This window comes from Mauremys mutica, chromosome 5 (assembly GCF_020497125.1).
Source record: "Mauremys mutica isolate MM-2020 ecotype Southern chromosome 5, ASM2049712v1, whole genome shotgun sequence".
NCBI classification, from domain to species: Eukaryota; Metazoa; Chordata; order Testudines; family Geoemydidae; genus Mauremys; species Mauremys mutica.
In genome coordinates this window covers 75737224-75762726 of record NC_059076.1, presented here as the reverse complement: position 1 = coordinate 75762726, position 25503 = coordinate 75737224, and the positions used below count along the sequence as shown (strand labels likewise).

General features: G+C 46.9%; 1 protein-coding gene across 5 annotated transcripts in view; it reads right to left on the bottom strand.

Annotated features, from left to right (window-relative positions):
- Window positions 1-3503: 3503 nt before the first annotated feature.
- The window catches only part of GALNT7 (polypeptide N-acetylgalactosaminyltransferase 7), a 114696-nt gene continuing 92696 nt past the window's right edge, over window positions 3504-25503 (bottom strand). For all 5 annotated transcript variants that reach the window (XM_045018339.1, XM_045018341.1, XM_045018337.1 and 2 more), the window contains 5 exons: window positions 24263-24385; window positions 20459-20677; window positions 8252-8350; window positions 6825-6953; window positions 3504-4066 (listed from right to left, as the gene is read on the bottom strand). In XM_045018339.1, the coding sequence (XP_044874274.1) occupies window positions 3929-4066; window positions 6825-6953; window positions 8252-8350; window positions 20459-20677; window positions 24263-24385 (708 nt within the window). In that variant the 3' untranslated portion in view covers window positions 3504-3928. The remainder of the gene's footprint in view (window positions 4067-6824; window positions 6954-8251; window positions 8351-20458; window positions 20678-24262; window positions 24386-25503) is intronic.

Below are 25503 nucleotides of genomic sequence, written 5' to 3'. Positions count from 1 at the left end.
CGCCCGCAGGCGTGCCTGCGGGCGGTCCAGCTGAGCTGCGCGACCAGCGAACCGTCCGCAGTCATGCCTGCGGGAGGTCCACCGGAGCCCCGGGAGCAGCGGACCTCCCGCAGGCATGACTGCGGAGGGAGCGCTCGTCCCGCGGCTCGGGTAGACCTCCCGCAGGCACGCCTGCGGGAGGTCCACTGGGTCGGTTCGCGGCCCAGTTTCTAAGAGGCTGCGGCCCGGTACCGGGCCGCGGACCGGGGGTTGGGGACCCCTGCCCTAATCAACATAGGTGCCTAGACACTTCATAGCATAGCTGCAGTACAGTTAACTATGGACACTCTTACAGTGCACTCCCATTTAGAAGAATCATTGCTGTAAGAATCAAGGACATATAGTGATCAAAACAGACAAGAATCATTCTTATAGTCTAAATATACTCTGCTTATAAGAATCAAATCATCTAGGACGGATGTTAGGCTTATAAAAGACATTTACTGTAGCTACAGTCTGAAATTGGTAGTGTTTTTGGGCGTGGTGGTAAAAATCACCCTTTCCCCCTAAATTGGGGCAAATTCTTTTTACTCTGTGCCCCCCCCTCCATTTGACAACTTGTAAAATGCCACGTTTGTACAAGCACATCAACCTTGGTGATACTACTGTCCAAAAATGGAAATGATGGATAATATGTTATAAGTGGAATAATCTCAGCCCAGTGAGGAAACTAGTTGTCATAACAGTAACCATTTTACATGGAGGCATACCGTTAGCTACTGGAAAAGATGTGTAGGTAGCACCACAACTGAGCACTATAGCAGCAGTCTCATCAAGTACATACAGTAACTCCTCACTTAAAGTTGTCCTGGTTAACATTGTTTTGTTGTTACGTTTCTGATCAATTTGGGAACATGCTCATTTAAAGTTCTGCAATGCTGCCTTATAATGTCATTTGGCAGCTGCCTGCTTTATCCACTGCTTGCAGGAAGAGCAGCCCGCTGGTGGGGGCTTTGGACTGGCAGCCCCCCCATCAGCTCTCCGCTCCCCTAATTTCCCTGTGCAATTGCCAGCAGTTCAGCTGTCCCTCCCCCCACTGCCATGTGTTGCTCCTGCCCTCTGCCTTGGAGCTGCTCCCCTGAGCCTCCTGCTTAATCTGTGGGGGAGGAGGGGGGCTAATGTCAGGATGTCCCCCTGCACCCCGTTTACCCCATCTTCCATAGAGCATGGGGGACGCGGGAGCTTCCTGGCAGCAGCTGCCATTTCAGCTTGCGGATCTACTTAACAAGGCAGTGTACTTAGAGTGGGATCAGCGTACTTAAAGGGGCAATGTGCATCTCTCTCTCTCTCTCTCTCTCACACTGTCCGTGCCTCTTTCTGCCATGCTCTCCCCTCCCCTCCATTCGTGCTGCCTTGTAGAGTGTGAGGCTACATTAACAATGAGTTAATCCTTGAGGGCTCAGCCAACTGTTAGTTCATCATTCAGCACTAAGGCATTCCCTGGGAAATATCCTACCCTCTGACTTAATCACCTCAACCAAGCCTCACAATCATCATCGCTGTGTACCAGTATTAAATTGTTTGTTTAAAACCTATACTGTGTGTATATTATATATATGTCTTTTGTCCGGTGAAAAAAATTTCCCTGGAACCTAACCCCACCCCCCATTTACATTAATTTTTATGGGGCAATTGGATTCATTTAACATGGTTTCGCTTAAAGTCAAGTTTTTCAGGAACATAACTACAACATTAAGCGAGGAGTTACTGTACTTTGTTGAGGAAAAAATACTGAAGATTTAGTATTGTGATGTGGCAAGTTTAGGACTAAATCCTGCATCCTCCTCCCCTTAAAGGCCAGTAGCTATATTCCTACACAAACAGAAGAAGGTGAGCTTATTAAAAAAAGAACTATCTTGGTAATGTAATGTTATTAACACCAGGTACATTTCCATGGCTGGTGTAAGTGAATACATACTACTGTTTAATTCTGGGGAACAACATTTTACATTGTAGTTCAGAAATTCAAGTGACAGCATAGCCGACTGGGCTAAGGCAGTGGATGGAAGGGGCCAGTGATTAGGGTGCGAGTCTCGGATTTGGCCTGGCTCAGGTTGAATAGCCGTTCTGTTCAATATCTTCATCAATGATTTAGATAATGGCATAGAGAATACATTTATAAAGTTTGTGGACGATATCAAGCTGGGAGGGGTTGCAAGTGCTTTGGACAATAAAAGTATAGCAAACCCACAAGTTAAAATATTTGTTTTATTTTCCTCACCTAGAAAACACGCAATCCAGCATTAAGATGCACATCGGCTCCCCGAATTTTATCCCTAATAAAACTTTTGAAGATTTATACAATTTCTACAGAAACATACAGTGTATCAAAATCTGCATAAACCAAATTTATAAAATGTGTAGAAATGCATAGTGATATTATCATCAGTTTACAAAGCAAGATATGGGACATTTTTTCCCCCCAAGCAGGCTACAATAGGAAAAGTCATTACAGCAACAGCTTCTGATGTTCTCATGTTTTGTAGTTTGCAGTTTCAGATACAGATTCATATGCACATACAGTATCTTTTAATGAATTGCACAAAATACCCATTTAAAATACACACCTGCACAATTTATATGCCACCTTTCTTTCACTAATGCATAGTAACATGATTAATCTACCCAACACAAAAAATGGAGTCAGTTTTCATACACACAAATAATAAAGTTACCTATACTCTTATTCTCCTTTTTCCAGTTTCTCCCTCCTTAATTTTCTAATTCTATTTTTCACACTTTTTAAAGGACAGCTGAGAAGTTTAAAGAAGCCAGAGGAGATCCCCAAATCATTGCCAAAATATGCATAGATAGATAGCGTTATAAAGGTCAAATTCTGCCTTTAGATATGACACATAACCCTTTCTAACTTCAATGGACGTTACATGCAACGCTAATCTGCATTTGAGGGCAAAATTTGGTTCTAAAACAAATACTTTCAGGGTCTGATCCTGTGAGGTGCAAGGGCTCAACTTTTGTTGGTGAAACTTATGTAAGCCAGGGTGGGATTTTTTTCACTCACTGGACCAACAAAAGTGCTAGTGTAGACAAAGCCTAATATACCAGGTGCATCCAAGTGCTACTCAGCATACCTGGTTCAGCTCACAAAGTTCCAGTGAAATTACAGCACCTAGCTGCAAAAGGGACATTTTGCAATATTTTTGGGACCCCCTACAGCATTTCTGGTGTGGTCTGTACCTTTATTTGCCTTACCAGTATGTAGTAAATACAGAAATCACATTAGCAAAACAAACTTGTCTTTAGTAATTACGTGGGTGGTACAATTAATCCTTGTCAATATGACTTATCAACATATCCATACTATACATTCCATCAAATGTTTTTCTTGTAAAATATATAAAGAAATGAAAGAGGCACTAATGTTGAAATCTACCTTTCCAAAAAAGCAGCATGACTGTGAAAGAAGGCCACTCTGGCTAATAACCCGTGGCAGTGCTTGGTAGGATGTAAAATAAAATAAAAAGATACAACAGGTTGATAATCACCACATTATATGAAAGTCTGGTTACTCCAACCTTTTCAAGTGTGTGTAAAAAAACTGCCTTCAGACCCCTGAGTGAAATCCCAAAGAAGACCACAGTGCCTTTAACTTTGTTTCTATAAAACATAGCTAAGAGCACATTAAACCCCCAACATCTTAAAACAAAAAGATGTAAACATCTACAAAGTTTAAGGTAAAAGCAGTTTTGTAAACATTAACTGCAGATGATAATGTTATTGTAAAATCACAGTTCATCTATGTCCTTCATCCAAACCAGGAGATTTCAGGCTTGCAGCTGTACAAAGTTAATAGTTGCAGCAGTTTTCAGGTTATTTTCAGTCCTGTACAAATTAATGTTTCAGTAGGCCAGGTTTTTGTTTGTTTTGTCTATACACTAAGAATGTTGTTCATTTCCCATTTTTGTGTTGCTTTACTGGAGTCACATTCAGTGATAAAGACTTGGTGTAAGACCTCTGAGCGATCTAAGCACTTCCCTGAAGGAATATGGGTAAATCTATGTAGATTCTGGAAAACAAAACAATCATAAATAGATTTAAAATCTTCCCCATCTAATATGTGTAGCTGTTTAAAAACAAATTACCCAGGGTCCCTGTGAAAGTCTCATTTCTACATTAATAATTTTATCACTTATTAGGCCTATATTTTCACATCTTGAAATGTTACATTATAAAAAGGTAAACAGAGGCACTTGGTCCGTTTTAAAAACCCACAGTTATTCCTCATAGGAAACAGGCTCCTTCTGCATAACTGATCCTAAACTATGTTTAATAAAAAAAATTGTCTAGCCTAGATTTTTTTTTTTTTTTAAAAGACAAATGCTTGAAAACAAGACCTTTCCTTTTTAGGATTGCTATCTAATCCGGCTGTTTATGCTTCACCTAAAGTTATAACCATAATGCCAACATTAGAGCAATGCAAATATTTGGGGTGAAAGTGATTATTTGCCTCAGCTCTTCTCCCACATATTCTCTTTTCAATGGTAGCAGGGAGAAGTGAGGTTATGACATAGCCATTGTCCCCCAAATCAACAAGTCAGCAAAAGACAAAGGGAATATTCTGACCAGATCTGGCTATACTCTCTCTCTGGGATACCTGAGTGGCCTATAGGAGCACTGCTACTGAATCCCTATAGTCACATAACTGATTCACTAGAGTAGGACAAATCTTGTGACAGTTTGACCGACACTGAAACACCCCTCCAAAAATGTTGCTGTTCACGTCTGCACTGGGCATCACATTTCTTGTACTGGTTATAACTGTTATCTTCCCCCAGTCCACCCCCATCAGTGAGAATATATTTTTTAAATGGGTTGCACAGTAATTAAACACTGAAAATCTGTCTCACAAGTGCCCCAAGTTTCCAGTGTTTGTTTGCTTACCCACCTTTGATAGTCTTTTATCATATTTATTTGGAAATAAACCAAATGTTTTGGTCCACATTCTGTGCTGTGCCTACTGGGCCACGCTCTTCTAACTTCTAGTAACAGAAACATCGAAGCAAACAATTGCGCAATTGGCACAGCTACTGTGGAAAGGGATTCAACTTGTGTAAAAACAAAACCTAATGAAGTGGCAAGTAACATGCTGGGCCACATTAGAATTGGTGGAGACCAAACAAGTTGTACATATACACTACAGAACAAAGTAGACACCAAAACAGTGGGTATTGCTTTTTATCTACATTCCTAGGATTTAATGATCTTGTCTGTCTCTTCCCAGCTTTTTAGCTCCATATAAACAGCTTTTTGTTATTCAGGACTTCACAGCTATATGCAAATATTACAAAAACTTGCGTGTCAGTGGAAGGCAAATGGACTTTCACCACATAATGCTTAACAAAGAATCTAGCTGCTTCAGGCAAATAGAATCCAGATACCAACAGACTAATGAGTGAATTAATAAATGCACAAGCAGCTAGATGGTAATGATTCAGAAAACAACTGGGTAATAGCAATCTGGCATTCAACCCTGTTAGACCTCATTATGCCCTCAAATACATAATTGAGGTGTGTGTGCGTGCGCACGTATTTAAAGCCAAATTTCCTTATTAGTGTATTCTAACTTCATCTCTTTTTACTGGAACAAAAGTGTAAGCTGACTCATTAAATATAATAGAGAAGTAGGATAAAAATGTTTTCAAAGTTAGTACCTATTCCAAAATACATATTTACTTAATAGCTGTTACAAGCTATGAAATCAATACTTCATTTAAAAATTCAGATCTTTCACAACAGCATCACACAGTGGCCACACGCATCATTTAGAAAACACGAGACAATATTTACTGAGAGAATAGGTAGCTAACTCAAAAGAACAAAACCAAATGCTGAACAAGACATAGGACAACACATATAAATTACTAAATTTAGCAGAAATAGAACTAGCATTGCTGTACTTCCCCTCCCCTCTCTCAGTACTGCTGAAAAATGTAATTTAAATGGAGCACTATTTCAGTATAGATATGCAACATAATCAAGTTACATTATTCGAGCTGCTAAATTCACCCTAGCATCTATGCCAGCTTCTGGCAGTACAGACATTGTGCTGGACTCTCTTGGTGGGAAGGGAAGGGCATTAGCAGGAAGGTTGCTGTGAGCAAAAGCTGTTGCAACCTTCATTGGGGTGTGCACACCACCACAGTGCCAAAAAGGGGGCTGATTCAGCACATACCCATAGAATCATAGGATTGGAAGGGACCTTGAGGGGTCATTTAATCCAGTCCCCTGTACTCATGGCAGAACTAAGTATTATCTAAATCATCCCTGAGAGATGTTTGTCTAACCTACTCTTAAAATCTCCAATGATGGAGATTCCACAACCGCCCTAGGCAATTTATTCCAGTATTTAACCACACTAACAGTTAGGAAGCTTTTCCTAATGTCTAACTGAAACCACCCTTGCTGCAATTTAAGCCCATTGCTTCTTGTCCTAGCCTCAGAGGTTAAGGAGAACAATTTTTCTCCTTCTTCCTTGGCAGCAGCTCTCCTGGTGGAATTTAAAGCTGCTTTTCTGCAGTGGAAATCCTGGGAGAGGATGGGTAGTGCCAACAAAACCCATCTTCCCTCAGAGTGAATTCCTCCCATAAAGCAAGAGGAGAGCCTGGTACAGGAAAGTGAAATTTACATTTTGCCACACCAAGTTCACTGAATCTGGTCCTACAGCTTTATTTCCAGATGTATGCACAATAAAAAGTCTTAACAAAATGGGGTGTAAAAAAAGTCTTAACAAATCATCTATCCTTGCACCATATGCTGTCACATACCTTGAAGTATTGCCATTCCTTGTATTCATTTAGATTACAGTGCGTAATCATAACTTTTGATCCATCAGGTCCTTTAGTCAAACACTGGTCATACTGCATTAGTTGATTAGCTTCATTTATTCGAAAAAGCTAAAAGAAAAATATTGAGGCACCTTTTTGTTACTGTAAACACAAAGGGTGAACTTTATAAGGTAACTGAAATTTTAGAAGCAATACTATAACAATTAATTTACATCATCTGGAATATTCTTTTGAAATTATCATCACACCTACCTTTGCTTAAATGGGGCTGATTTATTTTAGGTGATGCAATATATTAGCTTTTCACTATCAGACTTAGCATACGAAATACCTTCTTTCTGAGCTCAGAAAACTAAATATATACAACTACTAAATTAAGTTAAGAACACAGGGGATAAATGCAAAAGATTTTAATCGGAGAGGCTCCTGAGAACAGCTGGATAAATCAATCAGCGGGTTGATGGCTATATAATCACTGTCTTTCAAAGAGCTGGAAACCAGTGAACTTTTGTCCTCACCAGTATTTTCAAATGAAGACAATAATAAATTTAAGAACTACAGAGCACTGGGCCAGAGGAAAAACTACCAAATTGAAATACAAACAGATAATTTCTGCTACTTCTTAGATCGGCATTTAATTAAGGTAAGATTCTAGACTGAAAAAGAATGATTTTTTCATAGGCTTTCTAGAGTACTGTATGCTGAAAATGTATTTTCACAGGGTACTGCATTATATTTTAAACTACAGTTACAACAGTGACATTTTTACATTAAGAGCCAACTGAATATGATTTTTTAACAGGGACACCATCCTGTATGACTGCATACTATATCTATCTATCTATAGAGAGAGTGAAAAGATATTTTTTTGTTAATCTCTTCATTCTGCTTTGAGCCATTTTTCAGTTTACAGACTTTCAAAATTTTAAGTATCAAATTCAAGAAGATAAAGCTACCTGACTGCCTGAAGTAGGTTTGTCCTTGTGGTGGTGAGATGGCAAAATTGTGAAGACTTGGGCCAAATTGTGCAATAGTCTTATTACAATTATCTGTTAGGAACTAAGCTTTTTCCAATTTAACTCAGCTTCACTTATGAATTAATTTGTATTTGATTCCTTGTTTCTGGTAGTGGAAAGCCATTTAGTGCATCAGTGCATTGCACACCTGTATCACAATTCTGAAAAGTAGTAACTAAGGCACCACAGTGAGTAAAAGGAATATTTCCTGAGTGGAAACAAATCCCAAATTCCCACCCATAAAAGCTGGCACAGTCCACAACTTTTTCCCCACATTTAATCTACTTTTTGGTAACCACAGTAGTTTTAGGGACTTTATCAGAGAACAGCTTTATGATTATTCATTGCATCAAGTGTCTCTTTCAAATGTCTTGCCTCAGGGTTACTTACCTGATTACCTCCCATTCTGTGGCATGGTCCAAGTTCTACAAAACCGCCATTGGTGTGCCCCATGCTATCTATGCAGTAAGCAGTTTCAAAGCCTCTGATCTGTGGGGATAGAAGGAGAAAAGGGCTTTTTCCACTTTAGTTTAGACTTTGGGAAAATATGATCTCTAGTGCAAAGAAGTTAAGGAATATCCTACTCATCGTCTTCCAACGAATAATATACACGGATATTTGAAGCAAGACTGCAAGAAATTTGAATCAAATGAGATAAGAATGTTAAATTCTCAGGAGAAAGTTTTATGAATCCAACTGTCCATACTAATTTGAGAGCTATTGTGAGATAGACATAAATATGTTAGCGAATATACTGTATGGAAGTTTGATTTCAAATTTACCATATTCATACAGAACAGGGGCTCTTTCAGATGTAGGCCTGCTTTCTTATGCAGAATGGGTTACTTAGGGAGGTAGTGGAATCTCCTTCCTTAGAGGTTTTTAAGGTCAGGCTTGACAAAGCCCTGGCTGGGATGATTTAGTTGGGTTTGGTCCTGCTTTGAGCAGGGGGTTGGACTAGATGACCTCCTGAGGTCCCTTCCAACCCTGAGATTCTATGATTCTATGATTCCCATGAAAGGATGTTCAATTCTTTACATGTTCCTGAATGGTGTGCAGCAGGGGCTTGCAATTAGGGTTGATCGGGCTTCCCACCTAGGAGAGGATCTGAGGGATGAGATAGGTGGTTGTTTTGTTCAGACTTAAAATGAAATGGAGCTTGACCTGAATGTCAGAAAATTACTATGATAAAGCTTCAACATTGTAGAATTCTGGTGTCCACATTTTAAAAAGGATTGTGAAAAGAACCACAAAAATGATATGAGGTATGGAGAAAAAGCCTTACACATTGAGAGACTTAAAGAGCTCAGTCAAAAAGAAAACTGAGAGCTTATTTGATACAGTATATAAGTACCATGGGTGGGGGTGAGGGGAGGGAAATACTGAGTACTAAATGATTACTGATTGGCAGCTAAAGTCAGACATATACAAATGGGAAATAAGGGGGTGGGGGGAACCAAGCAAACAGTGAAGGTGATTAACCATTGGAAAAAAATGTCTCTTTTGATATCTTCAAATCAAGACTGGATGCCTGTCTGGAAAGTATGCTTTAGTCAAACAAGTTATTGAGCTAAATGCAAGGGTAACTGGGTGAACTGTAAGAGCCTGTCACATACATATAGTTCGACTAGTTAATTGTCACAGGATGAATGGCCAAAAAATCCCTTTTATAGGAGTTGGGTCTAGTTCTTCTTCGAGTGATTGCTCCTATGCATTCCAGTTAGGTGTGCGCGCCGCGCATGCACGGCATCTCGGAACTTTTTTACCCTAGCAACTCCGGCGGGCCGGCTGGGCGCCCCCTGGAGTGGCGCCGCTATGGCGCTGAATATATACCCCAGCCGGCCCGTCCGCTCCTCAGTTCCTTCTTACCGCCCGTGACGGCCAGTTGGAACTGTGGAGTGCTCTCTGTCCTCCACAACCCTAGCTCTCGCTACTTGTTTGTACATAGTTAGTTTAGTGATTAGTTTTACAGTTTTGTTAGTTAGATAGTTAGTGTTTAGATAAGGTTAAAAGGGGGGTTTCCCCCTTTGCCTCCCCCGGTGCGGGCTCATGCCCAAAGCACCGGGCTTTAAGCCCTGCGCATCGTGCCAGAAGCCGATGCCTGTCGGAGACCCGCACGACGCCTGCCTCCGTTGCCTGGGCGAAGGACATAGAACAGATAAGTGTTCGCTCTGTTCCACCTTCAAACCGCGAACTCGGAAAGAGCGGGATATCAGCTTAAAGCAGCTCCTGATGGAAGCGTCGCTCCAGCCCCCGGCACCGTCCGCGCCGGCACCGCGAGCTTCCTCGGTGCAGAGCGCACCGGCGGCACCAAGCCGCTCAGGCACCGCGGCCCCGCAGCCTCAGAAGGCGGCTACGAAGACCCGGCACCGCTCGCTCTCGCCTTCAAAAAGACATAAGCTGGCGAAGGCGCTTGCTAAGGCCCGCGCTGAGGACTCGGCGAAAACGATTGCGCCACCTGCGGCCCCCGCGGTGGCCGTGCACAAGTCGTGCACCGGGCCTTTGACTCCGGCGCCGCAAGGCCCGTCGAGTCCGGCGCCGCCACGCTCCCCGGTACCGACCGTGGTTGAGCCCCGGCTGCCGTCGACGCCGGAGACATTCTCTTCGGCGCGGGAGCTGATTCAGCTCATAGAGGCACCGAGCCTCCGGCACCGCCGGTGCAGGCTGTCGTGTCGGCGGGAAAGCCGGCCAGAATGACCCGGCCGCCCTCTCTGGACAGACGACATGGACGGCACACCCGGTCCCGATCACGTTCCCGGTCCCGTGGCAGATCTCCGTCCCGTCGCTCGCGATCTCGGCACCGCTCATCATCGCGGTACCGGTCGCACTCCCGGCGTCGCACCAGGTCCAGGTCGCCATCGCGTCGGCACCGGCGGTGGTCTCCGTCCCGGCACCGTTCCCGGCACCGCAGATCCGGATCCAGGTCGAGCTCCCGGCACCGTGACGGACGTCACTCCCAGTTGCCATCCCGGTACCGAGCGGACCAGCGTCGATCTTCGCTGCCATCCAGGGACAGACTGCCTTATTCGGTGGCGCACTCCGTCAGCGCCTCGGCACCTCCATGGCCATCCCGCCCCGCGTCGGTCGCTTCCGGGACGGAAGGCTACGGCCACCTGCCGCCCACCCCACAGGGCCATCCTCAAGGGGCGCAGCCGTGGGGCTTCTGGGTTCCCTGGGCCCAGTATGAGACTCAGGGGGTGCCATTCCCCCCGAGAGCCCCAGCGTCCGAGCGCAGGGTACCAGAGGCGACAATCAGCCGACCGGCCCCTTCGCCACCAGGCGTGGGTTCCATACCGCCTGAACCCCAGGGGCATGCGCAGCCCGACCCTCCTGACGAGCAGGCAGCGGATCCATCGTCGGAAGCGGTTATCCAGGGCTTATCCTCCTCGTCCTCACCCGACGAGGTGGTGGCCGGGGCGTCGACCAAGGAGCCTCCGCCCATAGACTTGAAGGCGCACCAGGACCTACTTCGCCGTGTGGCGACGGCTATGGCTCTACCGGTGGCGGAGGTCCAGGAGGACGAGGACCCCATAACGAATGTCGTTGGGGCAGAGGTTCCAGTGCGGGTCGCATTGCCATTCGTGCGGATGATTCAAAAGAATGCCACCACGCTCTGGCAGACGCCTGCGTCCGTTCCTCCTACGGCCCGTGGGGTTGAGCGCAAATACTCTGTCCCTCCCACGGGCTATGAGTATCTATATACTCACCCGACCCCGGACTCGTTGGTCGTGCAGTCGGTCAATGACAGGGAAAGGCACGGCCAACCTGCTCCTGCGCCCAAATCGAAGGAGGCGCGGCGTATGGACCTGCTAGGCCGCAAGGTCTATTCTGCTGGCGGTCTGCAGATGCGTATCGCCAATCAGATGGTCCTCCTCGCCAGGTACGTCTTCGACATCATGGCGTCCCTGGCGAAATTTACGGAGCTCCTGCCAACAGCCTCCCGCCAAGAGTTCGCGGCGATGTTGGACGAGGGAAGGAGATCATCTAGGTCCTCCATCACGGCCGCCCTCGACGCTGCGGACTCCGGAGCTCGGACCTTAGCCTCCGGAGTGACGATGCGGCGCATCGCCTGGCTGCAGTCCTCCACCCTGCCGCCGGAGGTCCAATATACGCTGCAGGACCTGCCGTTTGACGGACAGGGTCTCTTCTCCGAAAAGACGGATTTCCGGATCCAGACCCTAAAGGACGGTCGCGTTGCCATCCGCACCCTAGGGATGCACACGCCGGCAACTCAGCGCAGGTCCTTCCGGCGGCAACCCTCCCGGCCCTTCTACCAGCAACGCTATCGGCCATACAATAGCCGCCGACCGGCTCAAAATCGCCGTCGTCCTTCCGGCAATCGGCGTAGCCAGGGCCAGGCCTCTTCCAAGGCCCCTCAGGGGGCCAAGCAGGCCTTTTGATGGGACGCTCGAGGACGGCCCATCATTCTCCCTACCGGATCCTTCCCCTTTATTTTACAACCGCCTTTCCCATTTCTTTTCGGCGTGGTCCCAGTTAACAACGGACAGCTGGGTGCTTCAAACAATCCAGTCGGGATACCGCCTTCAGTTTGTTTCGCCCCCCCCTTCCCACCCACCCTACCTGTCCCTCTTCAGGGACCCCTCTCACGAGCAATTCCTCCTACAGGAGGTCCAGACTCTGTTGAGCGTGGGTGCCATAGAGGCAGTGCCTCAGGACAGGCGGAGCAGGGGATTCTATTCCCGTTATTTTCTCATCCCCAAAGCGAAAGGAGGGCTACGTCCTATCCTGGACCTTCGCGAGCTGAACAAGTACCTGCTCAAGCCCAAGTTTCGCATGGTCACCCTGGGGACCATCATTCCCTCTCTGGATCCAGGAGACTGGTTTGCCACCCTCGACATGAAGGACGCGTACTTCCATGTCGCGATCTACCCTCCACATCGACGTTACCTACGTTTCGTGGTGAACAACGCACACTACCAGTTCGCAGTGTTGCCATTTGGCCTATCCACCGCACCGAGGGTGTTTACCAAGTGCATGGCAGTGGTTGCCGCAGCCCTCCGCCGTCGTCGGATACATATCTACCCGTATCTCGACGACTGGCTAGTTCGCGGACAGTCTCGACAACTGGTGATGGGCCAGTTGACAGACATACTGTCCCTCTTCCGACGACTCGGTCTTCTCATCAACACCGAGAAATCCACCTTGATCCCGTCACAGCAGGTAGAGTTCATTGGAGCGGTCCTCGACTCTTCGCTGGCCCGGGCTTGCCTACCGCGATCTCGACATCAGACGATGGTCTCCCTCATCCGGGACCTCGTCTCCTTCCCGACCACAACGGTGCGCTCCTGCCTCCGCCTACTGGGCCACATGGCATCATGCACGTACGTCACCGCATACGCGCGGCTTCATCTCCGCCCATTCCAGACTTGGCTAGCGTCGGTGTACCAGCCGCATCGAGATCCCATCGATATGGTGGTCACAGTCTCCAGGCCGACACTCGAGTCCCTCACATGGTGGCTGGACCCGGAGAGTGTCTGTGCGGGAGTTCCGTTCCAGCCTCCTCGCCCGTCCGCCACTCTGACCACGGATGCCTCGGCGCTCGGTTGGGGAGCTCACTTGGGCGATCTTCACACCCAAGGCCTGTGGTTGCCCCAGGAGCTCGCTCTGCACATCAATGTCCGCGAGCTGCGAGCGATCCGTCTGGCTTGTCGCACCTTCTGCACCCACCTGCAAGGCCGCTGTGTGACAGTGTTCACGGACAATACATCAGCAATGTTCTACGTGAACAAGCAGGGCGGAGCCCGCTCTTCCCTCCTCTGCAAGGAAGCGATGCTCCTGTGGGACTTCTGCGTGACCCACTCCATTCACCTGGAAGCGTCCTTTCTTCCGGGAGTGCAGAACACGCTGGCCGACCATCTCAGCAGGTCTTTCTTCTCCCACGAGTGGTCTCTCCGTCCCAACGTCGTACTCACGATCTTCCGCAGGTGGGGGTTTCCCCAAGTAGACCTATTCGCATCCAAGGCGAACAGGAAGTGCCACCGGTTCTGCTCGTTCCGGGGTCACGCGCCGGGATCCCTGTCGGACGCCTTCCTGTATTCCTGGAAGGATCACCTCCTCTACGCCTTCCCTCCGTTCCCGCTCGTCCATCGAGTGTTACAGAAGCTTCGGAGGGACAGAGCTTCCGTCATTCTCGTAGCTCCGACCTGGCCGAGGCAGCATTGGTACTTCCTGCTGCTCGAGCTCTCCGTTCGGGATCCCATCCCCCTCCCGTTGTGGCCGGACCTCATTACTCAGGACTTCGGCAGACTCCGCCATCCGAGCCTGCAGTCCATCTTACAGCTTGGTACCTGAGTGGTTGACCCACGCAGAGAGGGACTGTTCAGTGGCAGTTCAGCAAGTCCTCCTAGAGAGTAGAAAGCCTTCCACTCGCTCCACCTATCTGGCGAAATGGAAGCGGTTCGCGCTCTGGTGTGACCAGCGAGGCCTCAATCCGTTCGTGGTCCCTGTCCCTACCATCCTGGACTACCTCTGGTACCTTAAGGAGCAAGGTCTTGCGGTCTCCTCCTTGAGAGTTCACCTGGCAGCAGTGTCCGCCTTTCGTCCATCCGTGGAAGGTCAGTCCATCTTCTCCAACCAGATGGTTTCCCGCTTCCTTAAAGGCCTGGACCGCTTGTACCCGCCTGTGCGGCGTCCTGCCCTGACCTGGGATTTGAACCTTGTGCTGGGCAAGCTGATGGGTCCTCTTTTCGAGCCCTTGGCCACGTGCTCCCTGCTCTACCTCTCCTGGAAGACGGCCTTCCTCGTCGCCATTACGTCAGCGAGACGAGTGTCTGAGCTCCGCGCTCTGACGGTTGGTCCGCCATACACCGTCTTCCACGGGTACAAGGTGCAGCTTCGACCTCATCCGGCCTTCCTCCCAAAGGTGGTGTCAGCCTTCCACCTCAACCAGGAGATCTTCCTCCCGGTGTTCTTCCCGAAGCCGCATGCCTCGCCTCGGGAGCAACAGCTGCACACCCTCGACGTCCGCCGGGCGCTCGCTTTCTACATCGAGCGGACTAAACCATTCCGGCGTTCGCCCCAGCTGTTCGTAGCGGTTGCTGACCGCATGAAGGGCGAGCCGATATCCTCCCAGCGGATTTCCTCTTGGGTCACTGCGTGTATCCGGACCTGCTACGAGCTTGCTCACGTGCCGCCGTGCCGCCTCACCGCTCACTCCACGAGAGCGCACGCCTCGTCGGCCGCCTTCCTGGCCCATGTCCCCATCCAGGACATCTGGCGAGCGGCCACCTGGTCTTCGGTCCATACCTTCACCTCCCACTACGCGTTGGTGCAACAGTCTCGAGACGACGCAGCCTTCGGCTCCGCGGTATTACACTCCGCCACGTCTCACTCCGACCCCACCGCCTAGGTAAGGCTTGGGAATCCCCTAACTGGAATGCATAGGAGCAATCACTCGAAGAAGAAAAGACGGTTACTCACCGTAGTAACTGTTGTTCTTCGAGATATGTTGCTCCTATCCATTCCAGACCCGCCCTCCTTCCCCACTGTCGGAGTAGCCGGCAAGAAGGAACTGAGGAGCGGACGGGCCGGCTGGGGTATATATTCAGCGCCATAGCGGCGCCACTCCAGGGGGCGCCCAGCCGGCCCGCCGGAGTTGCTAGGGTAAAAAAGTTCCGAGATGCCGTGCACGCGCGGCGCGCACACCTAACTGGAATGGATAGGAGCAACACATCTCGAAGAACAACAGTTACTACGGTGATTAACCGTCTTTTTCACATATGAGCTCTGGGAGGTAGCTGAGCTGAAACATATCAGCAAAGGACCAGGTGATTATTAAAAGCCAGAAAGTGACTCAGCTGGAACAGAGCTGCCAAGAGCCTGAAGGCAGTAACAGGATGGAGAGCCAGAGCTACCAGTAAGTAGTTTGACTCCTGTAGGAGGAAGCAGGGTATGGTTGTCAGGCAAGTGGCCTGTAGAATGGAAACCTGTAGTGAATAGATAAGCCCCTACAGAACACCCCAGGTTAGGGTGGGGAAGAGGTGCTCAATGTGCTGCACTAATTTTATGTGGAAGAAATAAAACTGAAGCCCTGAGAAGAAGGTCTGAACCAGATTCTGGATATGGTGTCACTCCTTCCTGGGCTGAGAGGACTGGCCAGTAGCCTATAGTGATCTGGTCCTAAATTCTATGAATCTATGGGTATTTATCACAGCTGTCTTCCCAAACAGATACAGTTTATCACCAATCTTTGCAAGTCATGAACAGCATGATTAATGAAGTTTCCAGTTAAATATAACCCAGTTGTAGTAGAAAGAGAGAGCCTGAGTCACGAGCCCTTGTATAAAAGTCCTGAACTAAAGCAGTGGTCAAGCCTTGCTAATATAAAGCAAAGTTAGCAAAAGTCAGGCTGTGAGCAGAAGTCAGGTCCTGTTATAAAACATGCCTGCTTGCAGGTTCACAGAGCCTGGCAAGAATAGGCCTGGTACTGCAAAAATATAAACATTCTTGAGAAGTACTAGGCACAGGACACTCATGTAAATACTTTCCAGAAGGGTGGTACCAGAACACCCCAATACCAAGTATGACAAACACGCTCCCCAAAGATGATACAAGGACACACTGACCCCCCTCTTAAAGATAAGGTCAGGATGACAGGGTGATGAATAGAGATGTTTTGATTGATAAGCCCAACATGTACAAGGTAAAAGGGTGGTAACTAAACATGTCACAGGGGCAATATGTAACTTGTTTGTATAAAGAGGAGTCTCAGCGGGAGTGTCTTTGACTGGCCTCGGGGGGGAAAATCGAGAATCCCGCCATTCACTGAGCTGGTCCATTGTTACAGGCATACATGTGCTAGCGTAACTAGACATTGGTGCGGAGAGCTAGGACCGTGCTTCATCAACAATAAACCTGGCCGGGTGTCTTCGCTACTAAACCAAGTCTTGTGGTCTTATTGAGCAGTTCGATCGGAGCCTAATGTACAGGCTATCTGGCCAGAGCCAATGCAGCACGCAGAGAAAACACACACACACAGCCAATGACTAACTACATCAGTGACATGGTTGTTCACCAGCATTCTAGTCTAATGATTCCACTAAGAAGCAAACAAGGAGGGAGAACCTACCTGCAAGTTAGAGTGTTTTAAACAGCTGGAAATTAGTGGAGGATTGACATGAACACTAACCCAAGAAGCTACAATAAAAAGCAGCCATCCACTTAGTGAAGGAATCCTTTAAATATGAGAAAAATAGGACTGGAAAGAACTTTGTATCCAAATAGTAGAGTCAAAAACGTTTTGGCCATCCAGAAATACAACTGAGGCAATGTTATTAAGAGTGCAACAAAGGAGCATTAAAATCCTGTAAACACTGTGTAATGACTGCTGGCCATCGTTTAAGAGAGATCAAAAACATTTCAGAGAAGCCTGAGGACATAGCACTCTGATTCATGCCACACTACTTCAAGCTTCCCTGTCACTTCATCCAAGTCCCAGGGGCTGCTGGCTTCAATTCCTTTTTTCAGGGATGTTCCCTGCCTTTTTTCCCAGACACTATCAGAGTGATTCTCACAGCTCAGTCAGGAGCTAGATGTTGACATATTTTCCCCACCTTAGGTGGACTTCGGAACAGTTCTAAAGCTGATCAACTAACTTACTGCTTTGTATTAACTCTTGGGCAAGGAATTTGCCTTGATGGAGAGAGTCTTGTTTCCCTGGGCTCCCAGATGCAGGACTGTTTGTCCATCTTCACATGCACTTTGTACAACCAGTTCCAAAGGCCTCATAATAGACCCTGACAGATTCCCAACATGCCTGTTGTGCACTGGACAACTCTGTACTCCACCACTGCTCTCTGGAGGTCACATAAGTAGATCCTTCATACCTATAGAAGAGGAAGTTCTTTAAACTACTCCCTTGCACATCTAATGGATTAGCCAATTGACTAAGAAGTAGAATGGAACACAGGGCTTCTTATTCTGCCAGTTAGAACACTCACTATCTCTGCCTCCAGGTTCTGCAGAAGTGGGTTCAGTATACTCATAGGGGAGACCAGGCAGAGCTTCTGGGGGACTAATAAACAATCTTCATAAGCCAAGGCATTTCCCTGGCTGAGCAGGGAATCCTGCAAAGGAGTATGTAAAAAACCCAGCTAGGATTGTCTATGAAAGAGCATTCAATTCCTGTAAATCATGCGCTGAATTTAAACCCTGCCAAGTCGTTTTTCTTGCAGTTAAATGAGAATGCTGAATCTGTGATGTCCCAGTAATTTTAACAGTCTTCGAAGTCGCATTCAAATGCAAATATCTTGATTATTCTGCATAATTGTCTCCCGATATGCCTTTTCTACATACACCAGTGTTCTTCATTGCAAGGCCCGCAAGCCAGTAGCCGCTCCCATCGACCCTAAGTGTGGCTCCCTAAGTTCCCTCTAAGCTGTGCAGCTGCACAGCAGGCTATTAATAACCCTGCAGCAGCTCTAAAGGGCCATGCAGAGGAGAGGAGATGAGAGAGGTAGGGGGTGGGTGGGAACCAGGGAGGGGAACAAGTTGGGACTTGCAGGGCTGCTGTGGGCCTGCTGCTGGCAGGGCGGATAGAGGGCCCCTTCCCCCATTGCTCCTGTACTGCCTGCCTGCACCCCAAACTCCTCATCCTTGCACCCCCCAGCCAGAGCCCTCACCCCTGTCCTGCATCCCAACCCTCCACTCCCAGGCCTGAGCCCCCTCCTGCACCCTGAACCCCTCACCCCCGCATCCTAACCCTCTGCCCGAGCTCCCTCCTGCACCCCTCACCCCCGCATCCCAACCCTCTGCCTGAGCCCCCTCCTGCACCCCTCACCCCCGCATCCCAACCCTCTGCCCGAGCCCCCTCCTGCACCTCTCACCCCCGCATACCAACCCTCTGCCCGAGCCCCCTCCTGCACCCTGAACCCCTCACCCTCGCATCTCAACCCTCATCCCCAGCTCCACCCTAGAGCCCTCAACCCCAGCCAGAGCTCTCACCCCCACACCCCACCCTGGATCATCTCTCACACTCCAAACCCCTCAGCCCCACCCCATGTGGCTCTCACATTGAAGTTGGTTTTTTTTGCCAAAATGGCCCCCACTTCAAAAATAGTGAAGAGCACTGAACACCATATCGTGATTCCAAGTTTCTTCTCAAAATACATTCTCACTCTGAAAGGCGGACTCGGGATTATAATCATCAATGAAGAAGAGTACACACAGATAAAAGAATTCTCAACAAAAATGTGGAACTAATAAAAAACACATGTTAAAACATCATGAGTTGGTTACTTACTGTTGCATTTGATCTCCTGTCGTTACTCTATAAATACAGTATTTTCATACCTGTCTGTCAAGTGTTATCCAGACCTGCTATTTAGTGTCATGGTTACTGGGTAAGTTGTGCCTTAGAACACTAACTCCCTCTCACATTCACCCCATGAGACAGGCTTTGCTACCTTCCTCCCCTCTTGGTGGAACCACATGGTTCTGCCACTTTTTAGACTGGATCTCTGGCCTGCAGCCTCCCTATTTACCGAATGGGTCAACCTGACAGACTCAAGTGGGTTTAGCACTTGTAAGCACATTATCTCTGGAAACCTGTGACCAGCAGCTAGTTAATGTGACACAGAAAGTAGCTTATTCAAAACAAAGTAGTATGATTTGCCAAAAGGAACACAGCATCTAAGAAAATGGGTTAGAACGGGGGTAGGCAACCTATGGCATGCGTGCCGAAGGCAGCACATGAGCTGATTTTCAGTGGCACTCATGCTGCCTGGCCACTGGTCCAGGGAGCTCTGTATTTTAATTTAATTTTAAATGAAGCTTCTTAAACATTTTAAAAACTGTTTTTACTTTACATACAACAATAGTTTAGTTATATATTACAGACTTATAGAAAGAGACCTTCTAAAAACGTTAAAATGCATTACTGGCACGTGAAACCTTAAATTAGAGTGAATAAATGAAGACTCGGCACACCACGTCTGAAAGGTTGCCGACCCCTAGGTTAGAACAACTAAATGTTGCATACGCATATTAGTCTGCCTAAGATTACTCTCTCTATTCATAGCTTGGGTTGGTTCAGTTTATTACCATCTCTGGAGAGCCAGCCTGCCTGCTGCATGTCTGTCTGCCAGAGACTCACTATGGCTGCTGACAGCCCACTCATCCCCCCCTCTTCTCTAGGACAGCATCTTGAAGGTTTAGGATCCTCTATGATCTTAGCCTTTTAGCCTTGAGAAGAGTAAAACATGCCAACTAGGCTGGAGCCCGGCAGAGACATTCCCCCAATTAATAGCTCCACCCATTGTTCACTTAAGGAGCCTTATCTTTGCCATTGTTTTGTTTTGTTTGCATGCCACTTAACAGCCTCCTTGGATTTAACTCTCACACTCACGCAGGATAATATTAAACATAAATTGAGGTGCATGCTATACATGTAAAAAAATAATATACATATTCCCTCATTTTCCACATTGAAAAACAACAGTAACCAAAATAAAGTCTTTGTTTTCTGTTTAAATATTAAAATATTTATCAGGTACAAGAAGTTACAGTGGCTTCATTGTGGACTCCCAACTTTAAAAACCTATCGCATGTGCTGATTTTAGATGCATTTATTGTACATACCTCTCCCCAGTCCACATTTTTAGATGGTAAGGGATAGTGTGAAGTTATATCATAGGCTATTTCTTCCATAAACCATTTAAAACTTTTGCAGTTGTGATCTTCACGGAACTTTTTCAGCTCAGATATATCCCCATATGGTAGTGCTTTTGTCTCTGGACGACTGGCATAGAAGTAATCTTTGTACTCATCCCACCAAACTTCCACCACTCTGACATAGTTCTGTAGGGGGGGCAAAAACATCACTACTGCAAAATAAAACCAATATCTTGTATGTATGAGGAATTTAATCTCACAGATTTAAGAATTCTTAGAAACATGTTAATACGTATTATACAGCACTCAACTTGCCACCTTTACAGAAGATACAGCACAAAAGTGCTGGGGGTAAGACTAGCATAATTATATATTTTGGGGGTAAGACTAGCATAATTAAGTGAGCTTAGTGAAGGTTGTAATTATAACTAAATCTAGGGAATTCTCTTTTTTGAAGAAAAAGTTGCCTTAGTTAGGAGTACAATGAAAACAGTGCTGTTCATTTGACTGCAATACTCTAGAAAATGTGATGTGTCATCTGGAGTTTATTTTCACCTTCTACACTTCGTAGCATTAAAATAGAGTGACACCTATTAACCCCCAACTGGATTCCACAAGTATAACTGATCTGGATCTTAGGGCTTTGTCTACACTACAGATGCCCCTGCAGCACAGCTATGTCACTACACTGCTGTAGTGCAGACACTTGCTACAGCCAGGGCCGCCCAGGGGGGGGGGAGGGGGGGAGGCCCAAGTGGGGCAATTTTCCCCAGGCCCCGCAGGGCCCCCCACGATAATATAGTATTCTATAATATTGCAATTTTTTTTTAATGGAAGGGGCCCCCAAAATTGCTTTGCCCCAGGCCCCCTGAATCCTCTGGGCGGCTCTGACTACAGCAACACAAGGGTTTTTTCTGTCTCTGTAGTTAATCCCCCCGCCTAACCTTTTGGTAGCAGATAGGGTCACAGAAGAATTCTTCCACTGAATTAGTGGTGTCGATACTGGAACATAGGTTGGCTTAATGACATCTCTCAGGGGCATACATTTTTCAAACTGAGTTTTAAGTGTGGATCAGGCCTTAAACAGTTCAACGGATACAAAAGAGAGATTCTATCTCCTCTCCATGCATGCATTGGCTCAGCAGTACTACCAGGAATTATGATTATAAACATACATATATGAAAATAAAAAGTGTAAAATGATCTTTAATTTCACACAATCTTATCACACGCAGTCTTATTCCCCTCTTCCCCAGTCTTCATATTCCTTGTAGTAAGCTGTCTAGCTCACATTTTTATCTAGATTTTTATATGGATCTCATCACTGTAGTATTTGAATGCATCTGCCACAGATGGTTCTTTCTTTCAGCATGGTACTGACAATGTTAACAGTATGCAATTAAAACATTCTTGTCATTGAAGCAAGCAGATATGACTGAATACACAAGGGAGTAGACCTGTTTAGTAAGAAGGTACCAGTTTTACTTTGTCACTTTCAGAACAAAACTGTACTTTAAACTAGAACAGAATATTAGTATAGCACAGGAGTGCATCACACTGTATTTACAAGGACAGTAGTGATGTATATTTTATTCAATAGGGAGAAAATGATTCCAGATGAGGAATTTTCATATAAACAAGTGCTTCAATCAGATTTATCAGACTAAGGCAGTTGGAATAAAGTACTTACTGACTATTCTTAAAGAAAAATGAGGTTTCTTTAAATAAGGAGAGTACAGTAATGCACAGTAACTTGATTTCTTCAAGATATTTTGTTTCTGTGGGTGCTCCACAGTGCCAGTGCCCTCTTGACCAGAGAATGCAAAGTAGTGTCTCCGGGCTCACGCCTATTCATAGCAGTGCCTGTGGCTTCCAAACAAGGGCATATAAGGAGGCATGGACCTACTGTCATTCAGTTCCTTCTTGACTGTGAAGCAGAGCCTCCAGAGCGGAGAGAAAGGAGGACCGGAGGTGGAGCACCCATAGGAACAAAATATCTCTCAGGATTCCAGTTACTGTAAAGTAAGTAACGTCTCCTCCTTTACGTATATATGTTCCACTTTAGGAGCCTCCCAAGCAGTAACTCAGCCAGGAAGTTAGTGCTGAAGAGGCAAGTCCAAAATGTTTCAGAAGACTGTGTCACCAAAGGCAGTATAATCCCTGGAAGCAGATAAAATGGTGTAATACTTGCTAAGGTATGAATGGAAGGTCAAGTTGCTGTACTAAAAAAAATCTGTCATAGGAACATCGTTCAACAGAGTACAGGTGTGGACTGAGCTCTAGTGGAACTAGCAGATTCATAGCAGGTTAAGATGCAACCCAAAACCCACTTTGACAGTCTGAGTGGAAACAGGTTGACCCTTCATCCCCTCTGCAAATGATACACGTAGTTTAGGATTATCTTAATCCTGTCAACAGGGCCGGCTCTACAGTTTTTGCTGCCCCAAGCAGCACACCGAATTGCTGCTGCGGACAGCGGGGGCAGTCCGTGTGCCCTTAGGGCGGCAGGCGCGTTTCCGCGACGGTGGCAATTAGGCAGCAGCTTCTATGTTTAGCTGAAGCCGCCGCGGACAGCTAAACATAGAAGCTGCTGCCGAATTGCCGCCGCCGCGGAAACATGCCTGCAGCCCTAAGGGCACACGGACTGCCCCCACCGTCCGCGGCGGCAATTCGGCGCGCTGCTTGGGGGCCAAACCACAGGGACTGCCGCCCCTTGCAGAATGCCGCCCCAAGCGCCAGCTTGGAATGCCCTGCCTGTCAAGGTAGAAGGCAAGGATCCTTCTGACATTTAGTCTACGTTGGCTGATCTGCTCCTCTGGAGGTATGAGGTTTTTGGGTAGAACACAGGCAGGTGTATCTCTTGCTTAATGTGGTATTCCAAAGAGACCTTCGGGAGGAAGCAAGGAGGGGGATGTAGTGTTACCTTATCTTTATAAAAGGTGGTAAATAGTGGGTCAGCCATAAGAGCACTGAGCGCTCCCATTCACTACCTGAAGTGATGGCTATGAGGAATGAAGTCTTGGAGATGTGGAGAGGAAACAGGCCACCATTGGTTCAAAATGGAGGTTTCCTCAGTGCACTGAGAATCAATCTGAAGTCCTACTGGGGAGCTGGGTTCCGTAGGGGGGAAAACAAATTGCATATGCCCTTGAGGGATCTAGCTGTAGTAGGGTGGGCAAAGACTGAGAAGCCTTCAACAGATGAGTGGATGGCTGTTACAGCAGCCAAATGTACCCCAATTAAGCTCAATGACAGACTGTGCGTCTTTAAATCCAACAGGTAGTCCGGGATTTGGAAAGCAGAACCTCTGAGGCTCAAGAAGAACCAAGGGGAACACCAGAAGAATTTTCACTTCTGAAAGAAAGTTTTGAGAGTACTAGATTTCCTGCTTGATAGGAGAACTGACTGGATCTCATCTGAAACAGGTTAGCTCCATGCTCAAGAACAATCCAGGAACCATGCTCTCAGGTTCAAGGAGGAGGGGTTGGGATGGATCAGGGTCCCTGAGTTCTACATCAGGAGATCCTTCTTGATTGGAAGACAGAGAGATGTTGTCACAGAGATGACACAAGATTCTGCTCTGTGCAGGCAAGTGCCTGCGGACACTGTTTTGCATTCTCTGGTTTTAAGTGCGTGGGCGCATGTGCATCCTATGGTGGAGCAGTCCCTAGAGACATATACTCAAAGACTTGTAATAAAGAAGAAATGTAGTATGTGTACAAGCATTGTTATTTAAGTTAAACTACTCTGCAGTTTTAAGTAAAGCCTCACCTTCAGCGTAGGAGAGGACCCAACGTAGACTGGGGGCGGATTTCCTTGCCAACCCTGGAGACGATAGATGTGTCCAACACGAGAACAAGGAACAAACAAGAGCTTCCCTCCACATTGCCAGATCTATAAGTTCAAGAAAAGAGTGGTGGAAAAGTTGATAATACACATGTAAATTAAACTTAAAAAAAATTACGAACTAATTTACAAAAGATTAAAAAAATTAATTACATTAATTGGAAAACATGCTGAGCTCATAAAATAAATTTATGCTTAAGCCTGAAGTAAAATTAACAATGAGATCTTGAAATAGAAGTCCTGGGCTGTATCCAATACATTCTTCAGTTCTACAATGGACATGTTTACAAACACCATTTTATAAATCATGTTTTGAGATCCTATTCCATGACTATTTGCAAAGACAGAAATAAATGGGTATACAGAAACTGGAGCTGGTCAGGATTTATTTTATTAAACATCAGCTCATATCTCATCATCATAGGCAGTGTTCTTGCATTTATACTCACCCCAAATATTTTTCCTAATGGAAGTTATGGGGACACAGAACCCTTGGGTAACTCACTGGACTACTCTATTCCGGATAGATTTGTTCATCCCAAAGTACAGTAGCAGTCACAGAGAGAATCTTAAGAAAATTGCACCAAAACTAGGAGATAATCCTAATCACATATTCATAGAATCATAAGACTGGAAGGGACCTCAAGAGGTCATCTAGTCCAGTCCTCTGCACTCATTATCTAGACGAGGGGGTGGGCAAATTTTTTGGCTTGAGGGCCGCATCTGGGTATGGAAATTGTATGGTGGGCATGAATGCCTAGTGGGGGAGGGGGCTCTATAAGAGATGGTAGCGAGGTGGGGGCAGGGTGGCATGAGGCGGTGGGGCTCCACAGGGGCAGTACCAGGGACTTCTAGGGGCCCTGCCAGCAGTGACTCCAAGAGGACTGTACCTGGCACCATCATGGGTGGAGACACCCTTGCTGGGATGGGTGCGGCCCCTGGGTGGTTTCAAGACTCTCAAGTGTAGGGCCGTAGGAGACTGGAAGGAGATTGGGGGCCTGCCGCAATCTCGGAAACAGCATGGTGAAGTCGCACCTGCACAGTGTGGCTCTGCATGCCGGAAGATGGTGCTCATCAAGGGAACTGTGAGTCACGGGCCGGGGAACCCCCGACCCCCTTCCCCGGCTGGAGTGGCGGAGCAGGGCAAGCCCCCAACCCCACTCCCT